The following is a 17,940-nucleotide window of genomic DNA, read 5'->3' as shown; positions in this document are numbered from 1 at the left end:
TTTTATTCACATTCAGTGCGCCCCTATAAGGGCAGCATGAGCTCAGTCACCTGGTGCATTGTGACGTCATAATCACTGTCCAGGGCACGCGCTGGAAGGGATGCTGGAGTCAGAGAGAAACCTCTGACGACGCCATGTCCCCAAGGCTGCCCCGCCACGTGGCGATACAAGCGGGGCCGGTTCGCCATGAGAATGTGCGCCACCACACAACAACCCCCCCCCCCAGAACCAGCTACACGTCCTGTCACTCTGGCGACAGTCTGCACCGGCTTTGATAAGTGTAAATGACCAGCCTTTAAGCGGTCCACAGTAAACAGTTCTTCCCTGCCCCCACATCTAAAGTAAAAGACCCACCCGACTGCCGGAGAACCTTGTACGGCCCTTCATATGGGCGTTGCAGTGAGCCGCTCACCTTCATTGTGCGTTGTCTCGGCCTCCGGGCCGAAAAATTCGCCTGGCAGGGAGAGTGGCGCGCTGTAAACCATTTCTGCTGACATGGCTTGCATGTCCTCCTTCGGCGCCGTCCTAATCCCAAGGAGAACCCAGGGGAACTTGTCCACCCAGTTGGGGCCGGAAAGTCTTGCCATCAGAGCGGACTTAAGGTGTTGGTGGAACCTCTCTACCAACCCATTAGAGTGTGGGAGGTAGGCCGTGATGTGGTGCAGTGTTATCCCTAAAAGCCTTGTCAGCTGCGACCATAGTGAGGAGATAAATTGGGCGCCTCTCGCTTGTGATGTGCGCCGGCATGCCGAAACAAGCGATCCACTGGCTGACCAGTGCTCTAGCACACGTCTCCGCTGATGCATCACGGACTGGGATGACTTCCGGCCACCTGGTTGCTCTGTCCACTATGGTAAACAGGTACCACGACTCCCTGGACACCGGCAAGGACCCCACGACATCCACGTGGATATGCTGGAACCTCCATGTTACCGAGTCGAAATGTTGAACAGGGACCTACGTGTGCCTGTGGACTTTAGACATCTGGCACCTGATGCAGTTGCGGGTTAGCGCTGCCACCTCCTTCTTGAGGCCATGCCAGATGGATCGCTACACCACCATATGCAGAGTAGTTTTTACTGAGGGGTGGGCAAGATCGTGGATAGAGCTGACATCCCTTGCCCTCCACTCCTGTGGGACTATTGGGCGCGGTGAGCCGGTGGAGGTGTCGCAGACCAGTGGCTGGACGGTCAGGAAGCTGGATATCCTCAAGCTGGATACCTGAGATGGCGGTCCGGAGAGCTTGAGTTTCGGCGTTGTGCTGCTGGGCCTGCGCTAGTTGCGCACAGTCGAGGCCGGGAGCTAGCGTGCTTATGGCTTGTCCTTCCCCACCCTGTGCCGGATGTCTGTCGTGAATTCGGACATGTAGGACAGGTGGCGCTGTTGCCTGGCCGACCACGGGTCCTTGGCCATAGCCAGTGCTTGGGTGAGGGGCTTGTGATCGGTAAAAATGATGAAAGTTCTGCCCTCCAAGAAGTATCAGAAGTGGCGGATGGCCAGGTACAGCGCCAGGAGCTCCCGGTCGAACGCACTGTATTTAAGCTCCGGCGGCTGCCACTGCCTGTCCAGCCACTGTTCCAGAACTTCCCCGACCGCCGTGGCGGAAGCATCGACCGAGAGCGCCGTTCCGGGTGCTGGTGCACCAACAAAGTCGCCTCTGTGAGGGCCTGTTTCGTTACAGTGAAGGCCTCATCCGCCTCCTCTGACCAGGCCAGGGTCTTCTCTTTCGTCGCGATCAGCGCAAAAAGAGGGAGCATGATGCGGGCAGCGTTGGGGATGAATCTCTGGTAAAAATTTACCATTCCCAATAATTCCTGCAAGCCCTTGAGGGAGGAGGTTTGGGAAAACGCTGGACGGATGTCACTTTCTCCGGTGCCGGAGCTGCCCCAGACGCTGAGAAGGTGTGCCCCAGGAACTGCAATGACTGTTTCCAAAACTGGCATTTGGCCTTGTTGACCGGGAGGCCGAATTCTGCCACCCGGGCGAATAGGGTACGGAGATGGGCCTTTGTCATATGAAGACAACGTCCAAATCCCTGCCCACTGCATCCATGAGGCGCTGAAACGTCTGGGCAGCGGTCTTTCCAACATCATCGGGGTGTACCGGGATCTGGTGGTATCCACGCACCAGATCGACTTTTGAAAAGAACCACGCGCCATGGAGGTTGGCCGCGAAGTCCTGGATATGGGGGACCGGCTACCTGTCTGTAGTCTCCGCAGGGCCTCCAAACTCCCCCCTCCCGATGACTTCGGGACCATGTGTAATGGCGCCACCCAAACGCTGTCTGACTGCCGAACGATGCCCAGCTCCTGAAGCCTGGAGAATTCCTCCTTTTCCTGTTTTAGCTTCTCCGGTGGCAGCTCTGGCGTGCAACGGGGGGGCCTTTCGTGGAGATGTGATGGAAAACTCCATGGTGGGGGGAGGCGCATCGAAGCGTGGCTCCAGGATGGCAGGGAACTCACTGAGGATCTCGGCGAACTCGTCTGTGGTGGTGGCTACCATGGCCGTGCCCAGGCGCACCGAGCGAAAGGCCTGGCCGTTTCCCTGGAAGTCGCAGGGCTAGCAGCACTTGCAGGCTTTCACTCCCCAACACTGGTGATAAAAGCACCATGTTGACTGGGTTTCCTCTGGCTTATGCTTGGTATCCTGCGGACGGCGGGAACCCTGCTTGGAAACTTGGCTGAGGGCTGCCTCGTTCTCCTGTTTTTCGCGCCAGAGGGCATCTACCCGGGCTGCGTCCTTACAGTGCGTCGGAAAAGTCCTATTCAGACAGATGGAGCCGCATTGTCTTCTGTTCAAGGAATATCTGGCGGAAGAGGAAATATGGTTCATGATCCTCCGCCAGGGCCACCAGCATTTTGTCCATGAAGGCTGAGGGGCTGCGATTCCCCCAACCCATCCAGGTGTAAGAGCCTGGAAGCACGCTGCTGGGGAGTGAGGCCAAACGTCCACAGGAGTAGGTTTTTGAGGGCGGCTAGTGACCGGTGAATGATGTCGTCCACCCTCGCTGCCGTGTCCTGGTCCAGTGTCCCCATGACGTGGTAAAATGTTATGGCGTCGGCTGAGATGTTGCAGAGGTGGAATTGTGCCTCCGCCTGCCCGAACCACATCCGTGGGTGATGGGGCCAGAAGGGGGGGAAGTTTGAGGGCTACTGTGTTCACCTCAGTTGCGTCCATCATTCGCTGGGTCCAGATAGCCGTCTGGGCCCGTCGGGGTCACCACTGTGGCGCTTGCAGGAGCTGAAAGAAATCACTGCTGCCACACCGAAGGTCGTTAACGACTTTTTATTCACATTCAGTGCGCCCCTTTAAGGGCAGCATGAGCTCAGTCACCTGGTGCATTGTGACATCATAATCACTGCCCAGGGCACGCGCTGGAAGGGATGCTGGAGTCAGAGAGAAACCTCTGACGACGCCATGTCCCCATGGCTGCCCCGCCAAGTGGCGATACAAGCGGGGCCGGTTCGCCGTAAGGATGTGCGCCGCCACACAGGCATCATTCTGACAAGATAGCACTAAATTGAGTAGTGAATAATGTACACAATGTAAACTGTATGCTGGTGTCTATCAGTATTATTTTAAGTTTTATCAAGTTCCAGTTTGTACATATACAACCTGACGAAACCGTGTCTCTCCAGACCATGCTCTCCACACAATACACAGTACATGAGGATCACATAAATAATCAAAATATTTGGGATGATTTACACAGTTGCAGGATACCGTTCATCAGTCTCACAGCCTGCAGGAAAAAGCTATTTCCCAGCCTGGCTGTCCTGATTTTGATGCTTCTATACCACCTTCTTGATGGTAGTGGGTTAGGCTGCACTGTGCACTGGATGGAAAGGGTTTTCTATAATTCCTTGAACTATATTTAGGCAACACTCCCAGTAAATGTTGTCAATAGATTAAAGGGAGATCCCAGTGATCCTCTCTGCCATTTTGATGATCATCTGTATAGTCTTAATATTTTGCAGTTACCATACCACACAGTAGCCCTTTTCACACTGGCTAACCAATAAATTGGCAGTTCAGTGAACCAGTTAAAGAAGCCATTTTTGCCGTTCACACTGGACCACTATTAACTGGTTCTCTGTGTTCTTTCACACTCATTACAAGGCATCCCCGGGGATAGAGGAGTCTTATCCTCAAACAGTGATGTCTGAGTGACACATCGAGCGATGGTGGACCTGCCCGAAATCATGATCTTATATTTTAACAAAATTAATCATCCCTAAATTATAAGATAATTAAACATTATATACAGCACAGTACGAGCCCTTCAAGCCCCTATTGTTGTCCAACCTATAATAACCTTCGTAAATTTATAAAGGACTGTGTGAAAGTGGAAGTGGCTATAGCGGACAATTTATAAAGACCGTGGGAAAAAGCGATGTTGGACCTGCCCTCCTGGAATTCCATGCGACAGAGAAAGGGTTGTATGCATGAAGCACTCATGGAGGCGTTTCTCTGCCGCACAGAATTCGGGGAGGGCAGGTCTACCTTCACTCTCCCTCCCCCTGTGATTTTCCTATGGTCCTTTCGAGATTTATAAAGGTCGGCAAAGTTTATATACCTTTTTAATCTTTTGTTTCCTTCACATTCCTGCACTCATGCAAAAATGTCATTAATGCGTCACTACTTTGTCCCTGGATAGTCCATGTCCCTTTTCCATGGCACCTTGTCCTAGTAATTAACGGCCAATACTGGTTAAGGGTCCAGTGTGAAAGCTCCTTAATCGCCACACAGGTATCAGATGACCCTGGGGATGATACACCCTACCTAGGCGGTCCATCCCCAGTGTGATTTGATGCCTGCGTGCCAATTAAGGAGCTTTCACACTGGACCCTTAACCAGTATCTTGGCCGTTAATTACTAGGACAAGGTGCCAGTGTGATGCAGCCAGACAGGACATTTGTAATTGTGCTTTTGCAAAAGATTGTCAAGGTGGGGACCAGTAGCCTTATCCCCCTCAGCTTTCTCAGGATGTGTAGGCACTTCCTGACTAATGAGGTGTTGAATCCAGGATAGGTCATCCCTTACATGCACGCCAAGGAAGTTAGTGCTCTCTATGACTGAAGCATTGTCGTGCAGTGAAGAATAGTTGACCTTTGTCTTCTCTTCTGTCAACATTCACACTCGGGTTGTTCTCACACCATTTTATGAGCCTTAACTTGAAAGCCTCTCTGAAAGGTGACTCATTGTTCTTGATGAGTTGCGTTAAAGTTCTTGTGTATATATTTATGTAAAATTGCATGAAATTTGGTATGCATTAAATATTTTCAATCTAATAGCCTGTATCAGAAAGTGTATGTGGAATTCTATATGGTATGCTGAAACTGTTCAGGTGTCTGCTCCTTTGACCATGCTGTTTTCAAAAAAAAATGGCTTGTTCATGGCCATGTTCATCTTTCTTCAAAACATCTATCTGAGTTTCAAACTTTTAATAGCATTTCACTTGAACTTGTTTCATCACTTTTGAAGATCGTGGTGATATTTAGTGAAACTGTAGTCTAGGAGCAAAAAGCTCTCACTGAATATGATTTGTTCATTTTTATGTTATTTTATACGATCACCAGGAAAGATCTGGGACTTGATCCATGAAAATGACTTTGAGAGACTGAAATGATTGAGAGTAAAATTGGAGAAGTTCTAAACTTGCAAGATGTTTGTAAGAAACAAGAAATGTTCTGGAGTAACAATCCCAAAAGATACAGTTCCTCTTATTTAAAAGTGTGCAAATGTCATTTTGAAGAAAATGTGTTGCCACTGTAAAAGAGCCATCAGTAGGGTTGTGCAAAGGGTACACATTTCTGTACTCCTTCCTTTACAGTTCATGGAGTTTTGTTTTGTAACTAATGTCATAGATACTTTGCAATTTTACTCCCAGACTAGGACTGGAGTTTGAATCCTGCACTGTCTGTAAGGAGTTTGTACTTTCTCTCTGTATCTATTTGGGTTTCCTCTGGGTGCTCCGGTTTACTTCCACCCTTCAAAACATACCGCTGATTGTAAGTCATGTAATTGGGCGACACGGAATTGTGGGCCGAAAAGGCCTGTTACCGTGCTATAAGTCTAATTTTTTTTTATTTTAAAAACACAACTTTATCTGAAGTATGCGACTGTGTCAACAGTGGAAAACTATGGTTATCAAAAAAAGTTGGGGAGGGTAAAATGAAGTACAAGATTGACTCGATTTTTTTTTTTTTTTTGCTTTTTCTTCAGAATCGAGGTGTTTATATGTTTCGAATTAATAATGAGCATGTGATTGATGCTACATTAACTGGAGGCCCAGCCAGGTAGGTGACATTTCCATTGGGCTGACATCAGTGGGAGTATGAAACTTGATGGAATTCCAGTGAATGACAAGCAAAGTCCGATGTACAGGTACTCCCCGACATATGTCCACGTTTCGTTCTGGATGACTGGTCGTATCTCAGAATGGACGAATGTTGGAATTGCATACTTGTTAGTCGGCATCCCGTGGTCCGTTGGCTGGGTGTGGCCATCTTGGTTCCTGTGTGCATGCACAAGTCTTCGCGTATTGGAGTTAGGTTGGCGCATACACAAGAGTTAAGCACCCTAACGATATTGAATTTGTGCCCTTAATTCTCGTGGATGCGCTAACCGAACTCCATACCTGAACCCACCGTGCATGTGCCAACCGAAAACTCGCGCATGCACACAGGAATCAAGACGGCCGCGCCCACCCTACTGACCCTGGGATCCCGACTAACAAGGTAAGTACGCACATTTTGGCTCTTACATGCCCTGTATACCTGTTATAGTTTGTCAAATACAACATATACCACGTAAATTTTATATTTTAAAAAATTTGGTCATATGTGCGGATGGACGCAAGTTGGGGAGTACCTGTATGTATGTATACATACACACACAAACACAGAAGTAAAGATTTTTAAAAACACAAGACATAGGCTGAATAGCCTATTTCTACTCCTATCGAGTCTGCCCTGCCATTTCATCATGAGCTGATCCATTTTCCCACTCAGCCCCACTGCCTGGCCTTCTCCCCTTAACATTTGATGCCGAGGCTAATCAAGAACCTAAACCCAACAGCAATAGATATTCACCAAGACAAATGGTAACTTAAACAAAGATTACTTTTGAGAGGAGTCACGCGATGGAGTAGTGGCCGGACGGTGAACTCCAGCCCTCTCCAGAAAAGTCGGGAAAAACAAGAGAAAACACAAAGGCACAGAAATAAAAGTTACAGAAAAGTGAGTATAAAGGTGGAAAGAAGATGGCGACAAAAAAAGAAAAGTCGAAAGCAACGGTAAGAAGAGAGGAAGAGAAGACAAAGGAGGAAAAAGGTGAAGGCCTTACCTGTCCGAAGAGGCCCGCTGCGGAGAGAGAAACCCGCTCCCTCAGGTCGGTAAATAATGGACTACAAAAATGGCTCGCAGAGCCGAGCAAAAGTGCGCAACCGCGCATGCGCGAAGTTTCGCGCATGCGCGATGCGAATGAAGAAAAACACACCGACGGGAGGGGGGACCAGCTGGGGAGTCGATCTCCACAGCCGGCAACGACAGCTGCAGAACACCTGCAGCAAGAAGAGACCACAGAAGACAATAGAAACAAGATAGAAGAGGAGGAAAGGGCAACAAAGAAACAACAGATGGTCAACCCAGAGGAAGAAGAAGAGGAAGAGTATGGTGAAATAGAAGAAAAGATAGGCAAGGTAAAGGATATACTTGCTCTTATTAAAGGATACATGGAGTCATTTAAAGAATGGCAAACACAGGAATTTAAGGATTTAAGAAAAAGAATAAACAACACAGAGGAGAAAATAATTAAAATGGAGATGACCTTAACAGAAATGGGAAAAAAATGGACAAGATGGAAGAGCGGGCAGTAGCAGCAGAAATGGAGGTAGAAGACTTAAAAAAGAAATTGGAGAAATCTAATAAAAAAACTAAAGAGACACAAGAACTACTAGCTCAAAAAATAGATACAATGGAAAACCATAACAGAAGAAATAACATAAAGATAGTGGGCCTTAAGGAAGATGAAGAAGGCAAGAATATGAGGGAGTTTATAAAAGAGTGGATCCCTAAGACCCTAGGATGTCCAGAACTACAGCATGAAATGGAAATAGAAAGGGCACATAGAGTATTGGCCTCTAAACCACAACCACAACAAAAACCAAGATCTATTGTAGTAAAATTCCTAAGATATACTACAAGAGAAAAGGTACTGGAGAAGACAATGGAAAAAGTAAGAGAGGGCAACAAACCACTGGAGTATAAAGGGCAAAAAATCTTCATTTATCCAGATATAAGTTTTGAACTCCTAAAGAAGAGAAAAGAGTTCAATACAGCAAAGGCGATTTTATGGAAGAAAGGGTATAAATTTATACTAAAGCATCCAGCGGTATTGAAAATATTTATTCCAGGACAACAAAACAGACTATTCTCGGATCCAGAAGAAGCACGAAAATTTGCAGAACAATTACAAAAATAGACTGAGGGAGGAAGACGGGTAATGAGAGTTAAAATGATCACGACTGATATGTATGTGGGTAAAGACAAAAATAGACTGAGGGATGAAGACGGGTAATGAGAGTAAAAATGATCACGATTGATATGTATGCAGGTAAAGAGGTATAAGAGTGAATAGAGACAATGAGCATACATGAATGTATCTGTACTTAGAGGAAAATATAGATAGTATAGACAAGAATTAATAAGGGAAGGTAATGGAATAGAGAGAATAAGGAGGGAATTAAAAGAGGGACCTTTGTGACATATGAAAAGTGAAATCTTTTCTGGGGGAGGCGGGGTGGGGGGAAATAGCGGTCACTGCAAAATCAGTTGACGCTTGCGAGTGGATTCGCAAATCCAAATGGAGAGGGGAGATGTGGTTGTCCGACAAGGGATAAAGGACAACTCAGGAGGTGAAGGGGAGATTGGGGATAAATAAGATAGAAATAGGAGAACAAGGAAAATGTTAGATGTTGTAGGAATGTTGTCTTATAAAGAGTTGAAAATAAGAAAACAGAAATGGAAAAGGAGGAAAGGTAATGATGGAAAAACGGAAAGAGAAGATAAACAAAATATAAAAGGGTTACGCTGAACTATATGTCTTTAAATATTAATGGAATACATAACCAAATTAAAAGGAAGAAACTACCAAATTTAAATGAATAAATGTATTCCATTAGAAAAAATAACATATTGGTTAAGAAATAATATTGAAATATTCGAACAAGTATAGGAGCCTTACATTAAATACAATAGCGAAAACCTACCGGGGACAAACATTACCTAAGTTGATGGAAGGAGAAGGAAAGAAAAGAATGGACTCAGTAGAATTTCTGGTGTAATTTTGTTGAATGACAACATTGTCTGACTGGCTTAATGCAACCTAGATTGTATACATAAAATGGATGAGAGGGGGGGTGGGGGGGTGGTTTGGGAGGAAAGGGGGGGGGAGAAAAAGTCACTGTATATGTGTGAAAAGAAATAGTGTATATCATGGCTAATGTGATTTATGGTGTGAAAAATAAAAAAATTTAAAAAAAAAAAAAAACAAAGATTACTTTTTATAATCTTTAAACATGAAAACAGGATCAACTTTAACTTGTTACTATTAACTTAACCCCCTAATTTTAAGCGCAGGTATGTGTAATGTGTGTATAAGTTCAGAAAAGTTATTTGATTCACAGTCCAATCTCACTTCTCATTCCTCCAAGTTCACTGGTATCAGGCAATTCTTATAATGTGCACAGAATTTAAGATTTATGAATCTTCACCAGGCTTTGGTGTTTGAAAGGTAAATGGTTACCGCTCAAGAAGGTTCTTGTCGGTTTTCAGAGAGAGATTTGTTTGCTGGACACAAACTGATTCCTTCTGATCAGCCACGTCAGTGTCTTGCTGAAGAAACTTGCCTTATCAGGGTTTTCCAGATGATAACCTCTTTCTTTCACGTCACCATAGTGTTCCTTTTCTGTTTCCCTTATTTCAAGTGAAATATTATACAGCCAGCCATCTCCTCTTGTATGGACCACAAGGGCTTTGACTAGGCTGAACTGAGAACTCACAACCAGTCTTCAAAATGGGGTTTTTCCACAAGCTTTCCTGCTTGTCAAGTTCCAGTTCCAGTCCCAGCTGCTGCTGAACTGTAGAACTGAATTCTCTCTTACTCAGAGTAAGACCACATGACCCTTTTAGAACAGCAAACTGCACTCAGACAGACCGCGGCACTGGGCCCAATCTTCTGAGTTCGTTCATCTGTTTCTTTCCAAAACAATAATCCATTACTCCTCAGCAAGTCCAATTAACACCTACTTGTGAAGTCCTTATAGGCATTCTTCAAAGTTTGTGCAAAAGCACTCGGAGCCTGAACTGCCTGGCTTGAACAGAGCTCTGACATTTTAAATGAAAATTGCCACAATGTATCTCCTTTAAAACATATATATATATATATATATATATATAAAATATAACATAATCTGTCACACTCTCAATCTCTCCCTTAAATATATATACGCAATGACTTGGCCTCCACAACTGCCTGTGACAACCAATTCCACATATTCACCACCCTCTGGCTTTTTTAAAAAAAATTATTTTTCATATTGTGAACTATATCAACCAAAATATATAAAAACATTTCTCACTAAATATACACAGTAGCATTTTCTCCCTTTTTTTCCCCCACTCCAAAACCAATAAATATTCAACATATACAATACAATATAACCATTAAACAATGTCATCACACAATGAAAAATAAACAAGAAAAATGTGTCATCTACTTTTACACACTGGATCAAGTCATTTTGTCTTCTTATCATTTTAGGGGGTGGAGGTCTGAGGCAAGCCCTCTCTGTTATGTTCCATGTACGGTTCCCAAATTTGTTCAAACGTTGTGACTTTATTTTTTAAATTATATGTTATTTTTTTCCAATGGAATACATTTATCCATTTCCATGTACCATTGCTGTACTTTCAGGCTCTCTTCCATTTTCCTAGTTGACATTATATATTTTTTTGCTACTGCTAAGGCTATCATAATAAATCTTTTTTGCGCTTTATCCAATTTGAGGCCTAATTCCTTACTTCTTATATTACTTAGAAGAAAGATCTCTGGATTTTTTGGTATGTTATTTTTTCCACCACCCTCTGGCTGAAGAAATTCCTCCACATCTCTGTTCTAAGCAGACCCCCTTCAATCCTCTCTTGAGAATTTCTACCCCATTTCCTTGTTTGTCACCCATCCATAGTGTTTGCATCCAAGAGAACAGAGTGGGAAATTAATTCTAGGCCAACAAAGTCTGATTGCATGATTTGGACGCAAGCGCCTTCTTGCAAAATGCAAAGGAAAATAATATATTGTTTATAAATTGCATATTTTGGAATTAATGCTTAGAGATGTTTTGCCAGTCACTACAATAGCAGCATTGTACTCTACTTGAGATGTATTAGCATTCCAGCATTAGGTATCATAGTAATTTTTGAATTTGTAGTACTTTTCATTTTGCTGTTTGATAGATTGTGAAATATTTATAACAGTTTGTTGTGCTCATTGGCTGCTTTTCTACTGTTCAGATATATCAATCATTCCTGTGCCCCCAACTGTGTGGCAGAGGTTGTGACCTTCGATAAGGAGGACAAAATAATCATTATCTCAAGCAGGCGAATTCCAAAAGGTGAAGAGGTAAGTGATTTTAAAAAAGGAAAAGAATGGAGGATTCAAGAAATGTACTGTCCACACATAGAAGAGTATAATAGTAAGTTTTTATTTCACATGTTTCACCTTTTGCTCTGTCCACAACAACCACCCGAGGCTTCTGTTTGCATGTCATTTCGATTCCCCTTCCAATACCCGCACTGGCATGTCTGTTCTCTGCCTTCTCCACTGCTAAAGAAACATAATCTAAATAGTAAGAGATTGCAGAGCTCTGAGATGTCGAGGCCTCTAGTTTTCCTGGTACATGATTTACAAAAGGTACGTATGCAGGTACTGGAAGTAACTAGAGTAACTATTGATGTTATCATTTATTGTGAAGGGAATTGAATACAAAAGTAAGGAATTAATGCTTCAGTTACACAGAGCACAAGACAAATAAGATCTGGAGTTTTTTAAAAAATTTAGACATAGAGCATGGTAACAGGCCATTTCGACCCATGTGTCCATGCCACCCAATTTACACCCAAGTAACCTACACCTGGTACATTTTGAACAGTGGGAGGAAACTGGAGCCCCCGGGGAAAACCCACGCAGACACGGGGAGAACATACAAACTCCTTACAGACTGCGCAGGATTCGAACCCTTGTCCCAGTCACTGGCGCTCTAAAAACATTGCGGTAACCGCTACGCCAACCATTATTAGTGTCCTTGTTTAAGGAAGGATGTTAACGCAGAGGAAGCAATACAGAGTACTTTCACTAGATTAATACTGGGAATGGGCAAATTGTTTTCTGAAGTGAGGTTGGATAAACAAGGGTTGCAAAATAGCGTAACAAGGTAGCGGTTAGCACAACGCTGTTACAGCACCAGCAATAGGGACTGGGATTTGAATCCCACAATGTTTGTAAGGAGTTTGTATGTTCTCCACGTGTCTGCGTGGGTTTCCTCCGGGTGCTCTGGTTTTCTCCCACTGTTCAAAACATACCAGGGGTTGCATGTTAATTGGGTGTAAATTGGGTGGCATGGGCTTGTGGGCTGAAATGGCCTGTTACCGTGCTGTATGTCCAAATTTAAAATTCTAAATTTAAATTTTAAAAATGATGGCGTTTAGAAAAGTAAAGGACATCTTAATTGAAACAAGATCCTGAGGGTGAGAACACGTTTTCTCTTGTCACAGAATTATTTTAAAAAGGTTCACCCATTTAATGCAGATATGCAATACACACTACCAGGTTAGTCAACACAAGACTTTTTTAGACTTTACAGGCTTCTTTTATATACCTCACGTCCCGGACTCCACGGGACGGGGTGGGACACCATTATGAGTTTGCCGCTGATCCATGGAACCAGCAGGTTTAAATTGAGCACAATGAGAGTCCTGCACCTTCTGGCAGGAGACTCCACAAACCAACGTTAGTCGGCACGCAGCACCGCGCACATGCAGTCCATTAAATGGGTGAGTACCCAGCTGTCTTATGGCTCCCTGCACCCGCCGAAGAACCGCGCCGGCGATGGTTCGCAATACCGCGCTGTGCGCCCACTCAACCCACTTCACGGCTGCTACAATATTACATTTTTTTCCTCTGAACTCTTCCTGAAAGGGAAAAGGAAAATAGAGTCCTGGAATATTTTTAAGGAAGGGGGAAATAGATATTCAGTAACATTTCACCCTCCTGCTTATCAAAGGTAGATGAGAAATCAGCTGATCAGCCATAATGTTACTGAACTATTGGAACAGGCCATGTGGCCTCTGACTATGTATTCACTGAATATTGTCTTAAATATTTGTTGTATTAATATATTTTTCTTTCTTTAGCTGACTTATGATTATAAGTTTGATTTTGAAGATGATCAGCACAAGATCCCTTGTCACTGTGGCGCGCTTAACTGCAGGAAATGGATGAACTAAAACATACAGAGCAAATTTAGTGGTCTCAGAATTCACAATAATTTCTGATGGTTCAGAACTCCAGACACCATCTGGTATCCTTGGATAAATCATTCTGACAGATCATCCTACATGAAGATGGGAAGAATTCTCACTAGTACACAAAGAAGAATTTGCTGCGTTCCACGTTGGAGTACATCTATGTTTGGGAGGTAGTGTCGTCATCTTGTTCAGCTCAGAAGTACAGAACCAATTAACAAAATTTAGCAAACAACGAGTTAATAAAACAAAGGACTAAGCAGGTGTACAAAAGATACTAAGATACACAGCCAGTGACTCCGTTTCCTGCCAGGTCTATGGGTTGCTTCTGAATGTAATCTCTGGATTTTTTTTTGTCTGTAGTTCCTGCAAGAGAGGGGGAGTGAGTGAAAATGAGAATCTCTCGCCTGTGCAGACCTTTTCTGATGGGACTGTATCGAAAGGATAGATTATATTTCTAATGAAATTCAGCCAAAGGAGGGAAGACTGGAATTGAATTGTCTATAGGTTTCCCAACTCTGCTGGAAGGGGTCTCTGGCGATAGACAGAGATGTAGTACATCTCACAATCAAAGAAAATGGCGTTTTTTTTTTAAAAAAATATTTGAATATTGCAGGTTTCACATAAAATAAACACTTTTCTTGTGGGAGTGAATTGATTTTGAAACCAAGGCAGCAATGTACTTAACAGCACTCCAAAAAACACTAGATTTTTAAAGAGATGGTGTCCCTTGGGTGTGACAAATTTAACCACATTAATATGTTGGATTTCTCATGCTATTTGCCCTAATTGTATCCTGGGGGATCAGTGTGGGATTTTTTTTGTTTGCAAGATTTCTGATTACTTTGTCAAAGTCTTTGACTTTTTAAAGCAACAGGCCCTTTTTGTGTGTTCTCATCACCAGATTATTATTTATTTCAAAGGAAGCTAACTCCATGTTTGACCAATATCTAGAAGAAGTAAAAACATAATGAAGTAGCTTGATAGAAAAATATAAGCATCCATCCATGTTGGCCATGGTGTGTAAGATCATAAATGTGCAAAAGATACTTTTTGAAAGACAATCCACATTGGTAAGGACTCACTTGGACCAGTTTTAATGGTTCTCTGGTGGGAATTTACTGGAAATGAACTTCATATATAGGGTCACAGGCTGGCACAATAATAAGTGTTAAAGTCTATCTGTAACTGTCCAGTTGAAATCAGAGGATTCAAATGATAAATTGGCTAGCTCCCCATTCTGAATCTTGACGTTCCCTTTCAAGTTGGGTCGTAGTTGAGAGTTTCTTCTATCACATCATTGACTTTTTAAAGCTAGAATAATTCAAAGCAATTTAAGGAAGTGAGTGGGGACCTGTAACCTCAATTACAAGTCCTCAGTTGCTGATCAATAATGCAAGCTATAGTGAAAAAGAAGGTGGCACGAAGAAGACTTGATCTGAGGCCCCCTCGATCCTGATCAGTTAGTTTCGACAGGCAAATTTAGGGCATTTGGTTCAATGCACAAATGGACTCTCTCTGAAATCTATTGCAGAGGAGACTTGCACTGAAGGATTTCTCACCTACTTGATTCCACAAGTCATTTTACTGTAGTTTTGTTCCTGTAATATATATATAAAAGTGTGAATTTTATTCGGAACAGTAGGATAGGTCTGGATGGGGGAGATTTTTTTATTGGCGCAATTCGTGAAAGCTGCTTCCCCCACTGCATCTTCTCCACGCTGCAACTGTAAAAATGTAAATACAGAACTTGTAGAAATCTCCAAAGCAGAAACCACTGGATCAGATTCTCATTCGTACAAATGAACGGTTGGTATTGGTGATATAAAATAGCTGCTGGTTGGATTGAAGCAGGGAAGACATTAGCATGCAATGAGAAGATTCTAGGTAATGTAGATCATGTTAGATAAATTTCAGCTTACAGTGTTTACTGTTTTTATAATAAAAGCTGATTTTGCCCCTCTTCAAATGATAGAGGCCGGGGTGTCTTTTAATGGAAGATTCTAATTTTAAAAAAAATAGGGCTTTTTCATATTAACTGAAGATGTCCACAGAGCCCTCATGCTTTGACAGATCTGACTTCTCCAAGTTGGGGAGATCAGTCACGTAATATATTGTTGGAACATGTTCAGTTAACAAATGAAGATGTCCTGTTTGCAGTAAAGCCTTGTTCATACGGTTTACACTCTGAGCTCGGTATCTTGTGGTGCATTTTATCCTTGCAATTGGAGCAAAAACAAAAGCAGAGATTTGAGTATTTTTAAATGACAAAATCAACTTCCAGAATATGAAAGGTTTTTTTTTTGTTTGTGTTGTGTGCATTCTGTACAGCAAATGTTGTCACTGGTAATGAATTAAAATTATCCTTTTTTATTGTATGTGGCATGTTTTTTTTTGTACTGAACATAAGTTGAATTGTATATAATTTATGTCAAAAGAGCCAAGATGTTTCTTGCTCTATGTATTAAATCTCCTGCAGGAATAAGCTTATTCTGTACATCGCTGGTACATGTAGAGACCGTTTATGATCATGTTGGCTAGATTGTACAAACCTTTTTTAAATACAAATGTAGCATCTTTGCATTACTGTATGATAAATAGGGACATTGTTCCTACAGAGGTGAATTTACTGCATTAAAATTGTTTGAAATAAAATCATCCTTGGATTACATTTATTGGTCTGATGTTAGCATGAGGTGCTTGCCATGGTGAAGAGCTTTCTTGGTTATGTTTTAATAATTTTATCAATACATGTCATTCCACTTTCATCTTCATCAAACATCATCACAGATGTGATGGCAGAAAGAACAGGATGTATTAACAAGCATTTATCAGAGCATGTTCAGTTTCTTGGGGAATGGACTCCTGAACTATTTGAGGTTGAATGTTTCAGTCGTGAAATAACCACCTCACATTGACTTTTCTTTCAAATTATTTTCCACAGAGGCAGTTTTAATTTTTGAATGTAGGTATCTGAACCTGATTCTGGAGGATAATCTGCAATCTGGTTTGTTAATTCTAAAAGAGTTTCAAGGGACAATTTCTTTTGAGTGGTGAACAGACTTTAGCTGTGATCTGGACAAGTTTTTGAGTCCTTTTTACTGGGCTGATGATGCAGACATTGGCCTAGATTGGGAACCTGCTGTTCACCTACCATCATAACTTACTCTTCAGCAGGTCTTTCACTCGCAGTTAGGTCTCTGAAGCTGACTCCAAGCTGATAAGCATATTCCAGTGAAAATCCAAAAGATGCTTCTATTCACATGTTCAAAGTTACAATATTTAATTGTACATGTTTGAATTAAATTTACTGTAATTTCTCTCTCAAAATTAATGGAACTGTTCTGAAAGCCAATATATTAAAATAAGATTTCATTCATAATATACTCATAGTTTAAGCAGTTACAGGAGGACATGTCTGCATAAATCTGGTAGCTGTTTTGCATGTGAACTTGCTAAATTTTGCATAATTTGGGGCAGCACGGTTAGCGCAACACAGTGACTGAGACCGGGGTTGAAATTTTGTGCTGTCTGTAAGGAGTTTGTACGTTCTCTCTGTGTCTGCGTGGGTTTTCCCCGATTACTCTGGTTTCCTCCCACCTTTCAAAAACAAATCATGCAAGCGGTTGTGGGTTAATTTGGTGTAATTGGGCTGAAATGTCCTGTTCCCGTGCTATATGACTTTTTTAAAAAAACAATTGTAACACTCTGGCCATGAGTGTGGGTTCCATCATGTTCACAAATACAGTACAACTTCAGTGATCCAAGCAGAAATATCAAGGCCAACTGTTCCTGTGAGGTATTTTGAGAGCAAATACACTGGTGGAGATGCTGTGGTTTTTAAATCCAAGTTACACCCACTATTCGGGTAAACTTACAAGGTTACATGCATCATTTTGAAACAGAACTGGGGAATTCTCCCCTGCAGCCTGTGACCTCAACCTCCCACCACCAAACCAAATCATCTTGTGATGATCAATTGACTGCCATGCTTCCTGCAATATACTGACTTCAAGATCGACTTCAGCGATCCCAAAGTTCTTTGGAACAGATGATTTCCAAGGGTGTTGTCTAGACTGAAGAGGTTGGATCTGTTCTTCTGAAAGGAGGGAGGCTGAGAGGAGGGTATATAAAATAATAGGGTAGATCACCAGTGTCTAAAAGTAGTGGGTATTGGTTCAAGGTGAGGGAAAAGCTGAGGGGTAATTTTTGTTTCCCCACATGTAGTAAATATCTGAAATAAGCTGCCAGAGGAGATGGTGGAGGTTGCAGTGTTTTCGAGATAGCTGGACAGGTAGTTGAATGAGCCAAGGTAAAGAGGGATATTGAATTAATGCAGGCAAGTAGGATTTATGTC

General features: G+C 42.8%; 1 protein-coding gene across 1 annotated transcript in view; it reads left to right on the top strand.

Annotated features, from left to right (window-relative positions):
• The window catches only part of kmt2d (lysine (K)-specific methyltransferase 2D), a 211,852-nt gene extending 195,614 nt beyond the window's left edge, over nt 1–16,238 (top strand). The window contains exons 55-57 of the mRNA XM_069904938.1: nt 6,226–6,299; nt 11,574–11,682; nt 13,473–16,238. Of these exons, the coding sequence (XP_069761039.1) occupies nt 6,226–6,299; nt 11,574–11,682; nt 13,473–13,565 (276 nt within the window). The 3' untranslated portion in view covers nt 13,566–16,238. The remainder of the gene's footprint in view (nt 1–6,225; nt 6,300–11,573; nt 11,683–13,472) is intronic.
• The last annotated feature ends 1,702 nt before the right edge of the window (nt 16,239–17,940 follow it).

The sequence above is a fragment of the Narcine bancroftii genome, chromosome 12 (assembly GCF_036971445.1).
Source record: "Narcine bancroftii isolate sNarBan1 chromosome 12, sNarBan1.hap1, whole genome shotgun sequence".
Lineage (NCBI taxonomy): Eukaryota > Metazoa > Chordata > Chondrichthyes > Torpediniformes > Narcinidae > Narcine > Narcine bancroftii.
Note: the sequence above shows the minus strand (reverse complement) of the source record. Positions and strands in the feature narration are given on the sequence as shown.